At 34.9% G+C, this 4162-nt stretch overlaps 1 protein-coding gene across 1 annotated transcript; it reads right to left on the bottom strand.

Annotated features, from left to right (window-relative positions):
• Positions 1 to 1680: 1680 nt before the first annotated feature.
• LOC149217362 (myb-related protein 308-like) lies at positions 1681 to 3487 on the bottom strand. The gene is made up of 3 exons (XM_089391350.1): positions 3264 to 3487; positions 2769 to 2898; positions 1681 to 2618 (listed from the first exon to the last, which is right to left on the bottom strand). Exons 1-3 carry the CDS (start codon positions 3394 to 3396, stop codon positions 2144 to 2146), a joined length of 738 nt encoding a protein of 245 aa, XP_089247476.1. The 5' UTR covers positions 3397 to 3487; the 3' UTR covers positions 1681 to 2143.
• Between the last annotated feature and the right edge of the window lie 675 nt (positions 3488 to 4162).

The raw sequence follows: 4162 nt of genomic DNA, 5'->3' as shown, positions 1-4162 counted from the left end.
ATAATTATCAAAACAATTTATCTAATTTTTAACATTTCTTATAATATATTTAATCTAATTTTTAACATTTCTTATAATATATTTAACTAGATGTATGGAAATATATAAATTAAAAAATAGTTGACCTAATTTTTATGATTAAATGTTTGTTATAATATATTTAACCAGATGTATGGAAATATATAAAATAAAATATCAAAGCCGTACATATTTCTCGTTAGTGAGTGACCTAGGACAGCTTTCGCTTTATAACTTTATGGCCTATAAGATTACACTATAGTGTTAAATATTCATATTCATGGCGTCAATAGAAAGTCGAATCGTGAATTTGAAACATTATAAATTGAAATTTTATAAACAGTACCTACCTTAACCTTCACATCAAAATAATTTTCTCTTAAAATATACACGCAATCGCAAAATAACCCACTTGTTTTAACGAAAATTTATTTTAATGACGTAAATCCTACCTCCCAGATCTTACTCTCTTACAATCTTACAGACCGCAAGTTGGATAATTTCAAGTGGAAGAGTTTTCCACAGTTTTCTTTAAGAATTTCTCACTGCTAATTTGATAACGGTAAAAGGTTTTTTTTATTGTAAATTAAAAATTTGGAAAATATAAATTCCGTAAATTTAACCAAATTAATATATAACTTTAATTTAAAATATTAATGTAAAAATAGATAAATATGTATTGGTTAATTTTTTCCTTAATTTTTTTTTTAAATAATCATTTCAAATTATATAATTTTATTTATTTATATATATAAATTTGGAGTATATTCAAAAATTGAGTTTGTTTAGTTAAGAGTTTGGATTAGTTTTCTTTTTAAGAAAGGCCATGTGTCTGTCTGCATTCATTTGCTAGTAAGTTTTTTTTGAATAAAACTGATGTGTCAGCCTGCATTCAAGTAGGTTTTCTTTGAATAAAAGTGATGTGTCAACCTGCATTTACATGTAGGTTTTCTTTGAATAAGGGTGATGTGTCAGCCTGCATTCATTCACAAGTAAGTTTTCTTTGAATAAAAGTGATGTGTCAGCCTGCGTTCATATATAGGTTTTCTTTGAATAAGGGTGATGTGTCAGCCTGCATTCACAGATAGATTTCCTTTGAATAAAAGTGATGTGTCCACCTATAAGCAGCTAGTAATAATCATCCTCAATACTAATTTGATAATTAAATTATTACAAGTTTTCCTACCATATTTATATATATATATTTGAGATTTGAATAAATGATAATAATGCATTTATACAAAAAGTCAATATAAAGTTCGATCAAATTAAAACATAATATATATATATATATATATATATATATATAAATATAAATATAAATATGCATGATTGAATATTTCATCTCATCCAACCTTGCTTTTACCTTTATAAATAATTGAAAAAATGGAAAATTCAAGAAAAAACTTTGATTATTTCTAATTTTCTGATTGAGATTTTGTTTTAATTAACATAATTTCCCAAAATACTGAATGTTAATATTTTCGAATTTTCAAACAACTGTATAAATTCTACTTCAATTTCATGGCAGAAACGGACACAAATCCAAGTCCACCGCTTCAAGGTTTCCAAAGAGGGCAAAACACGAGAGCAATATTGATATGAATAGAATAAATACAATAAGCCATAATGGTCCTGAGTTTATAATCCGCTTACAAACAATGAAGATCATGCTTTATAATTAATACAGACATAAGCATACCAAAAATATCATATTATCATTAATACAAGGGATATACCACCAATAAATATACCATCAATAAAGTCCAGAACAACGCATTGCAGCCTCTTACCTGACCAGAAGGTTGTATGCATTTCAGTTCAAATATTACAGCTTAGCCAGAGTGATTAGTAGTTCAAAAGGCAAATCTTTATGTACAATGATAGGTTACGTGAACTCCTAAGCACTAATTTCCGTGAACTCCTAAGCACTAATTTCCGGTACCTGCAATTCTCAGAGAACTGCCCATATGTGACCCTGTCTTTGCGCGTTTCTAGTGACCACAAACTACGGGCTGCCAAAGCTACAGTAAGGATGTAATTTGAACATGTTGCGCTTACATGAATCTTTTGCGGTGGACTCTCAGATCAATTAAGAAGCAATTCATCCATCTTCCCCGCTTCTTTAAAGGAGGCGGGATTGATAGAAATCGCCAGCATTTCGTTCACAATACCTGATCTCGCAGTATCCGCCATAGTTTACTTGCAGCCCTTTGTTACAGCTGATTGAACTAGGTTTTGTATCTACAGTTCTATCGGCGCTCGAATGAGACGGCAAGCTGATACACAAATCGAGATTGAGGTCGGGATGATCTTTCTCCTTATAAACCGCCGGCTCGATAGGCGAGCTTTCAAAGCGGTCATATTGAAAGAAGTCCGCTATCTCCGGCGTTTTAGGATTCTCGAATGCTGGAATTTCGTAGTCGGGAGCAGGCCGAGAAACGTTGCCATTGTTGCAGCCATTGTAGGGCTCGCCGAGCGGACGATGCGTCTGGGGATCGAGTCCCTTGCTTAGCAATTTTCTCTTTATATGAGTGTTCCAGTAGTTCTTTATCTCGTTGTCCGTACGCCCGGGCAATCTCCCTGCAATAAGAGACCACCTGCACAGTTTCACAGACTAATTAATATCAAATCAGTTGCGTCCACAAATGAAAGTCCCGCTCAGATTTGAGATTTGCCTCTTCAAGAGGGATTACTATAAATATCAGTCCTGAACCGATTTACGCAAAAGAACCACTGCAATTGCATACTTGTTGCCGAGAAGAGAGTGGAGTTTGATGATAAGCTCGTCTTCTTCTTCAGAGAAGTTTCCACGCTTCAGATCGGGACGCAAGTAGTTTATCCATCGGAGCCTGCAGCTCTTCCCGCATCGCATCAGCCCTGCAATCGGAAAATCAAGAAAAGTTCATATAATCTCTTCAATCGGAGAATCAAGAAATTTTTTTAGACCGGAAATCAAGAAAATCTTTGCGACCGGAAAATCAAGAAAATCTTTTCAAACGGAAAATCAAGAAAAGTTCATAAAATCTCTTCAACCGGAAAATCAAGAAAATATCTTCTTCAGTCGGAAAATCAAGAAAAGTTCATATAATCTCTTCAATCGGAAAATCAATAAAACATATAATATCTTCAATCAAGAAATCAAGAAAACGATATGTACAATATCTTCAATTTGGAAGTTCATATATAATCTGATTCAGAAGCAGATATTAAGTCCACTGAAGAACAGAGGTCGGGCAAGAAACCTGCGGCCTTGGGAAGCGAACGCCAGCCGCCTTCGCCGTGGGCTCGAATGTGAGCGATAAGGCGCTCGTCTTCTTCTTTGGTCCACGCCCCTTTGTTAGTATTAACTTTTTCACAGCAGGGAGATCTCCCCATCTTGACAGACAGACAGACAGACACGAGATAAAAAAAAAAAAAAAGATCTGTTCGCAGGACTTGAACCCGTGACCAAGCCTGAATGAAATGAGTTGAGGGGAAATATATGAAGAGGCAGTTATAGCATGTACCAGATTTTATTTCATTGCTTTTGACTTGGTTGGTTGGTGAGAATGAATAAATTAGCGGGGGTGACAGGTGGTTTGGTCCGTAAAGAGGGGAATGCATCCGTATGTTAGGTAAGTGATGTGGTAGTTGTTATTATTAAAGCGGCGTCTTTTCAATCTCAAACCCTACTCTATGCCTGCCACCTTTTCCTTGAGTTTTAATCGTGACCACTTACCAACTCGTCCCCAGCATCTAGAAGAATGGCCCTCCAACTGACCATTCAATTATGACGCCAATCCTATCAAATCTGTGCTCCTTGTTCCCCCTTTTTTTACGTTGAAAATGTGTTTTCATCCAATGATAAATAGGAGCGAGTCTTTAAAAGTTAATATTAAAACATAAATATCGTTTAGCTTAGGCATATAATATGTTTAGAGAATTTATCATGAGAAATAATAATTTAATGTAGATTTCTCGAATAGCACTGTGTAATATGTGTGATTCTTTGCCGTTAGTTGATGTATGTCAAGAGTCAATGCCGGTACTCAATGTTGATGATCGATACAGGTGTAGATGCCGCTAGTCAATGCCTGTTGTCAATCCCAGGATTCTTTGCCAATCATAGCTGGGCTGGGATCATGGGATCATGGGCTGCTGG

This window comes from Pinus tabuliformis, chromosome 1_1 (assembly GCF_031772625.1).
Source record: "Pinus tabuliformis cultivar Carrire ecotype Pingquan chromosome 1_1, CPIR1, whole genome shotgun sequence".
NCBI classification, from domain to species: Eukaryota; Viridiplantae; Streptophyta; class Pinopsida; order Pinales; family Pinaceae; genus Pinus; species Pinus tabuliformis.
Note: the sequence above shows the minus strand (reverse complement) of the source record. Positions and strands in the feature narration are given on the sequence as shown.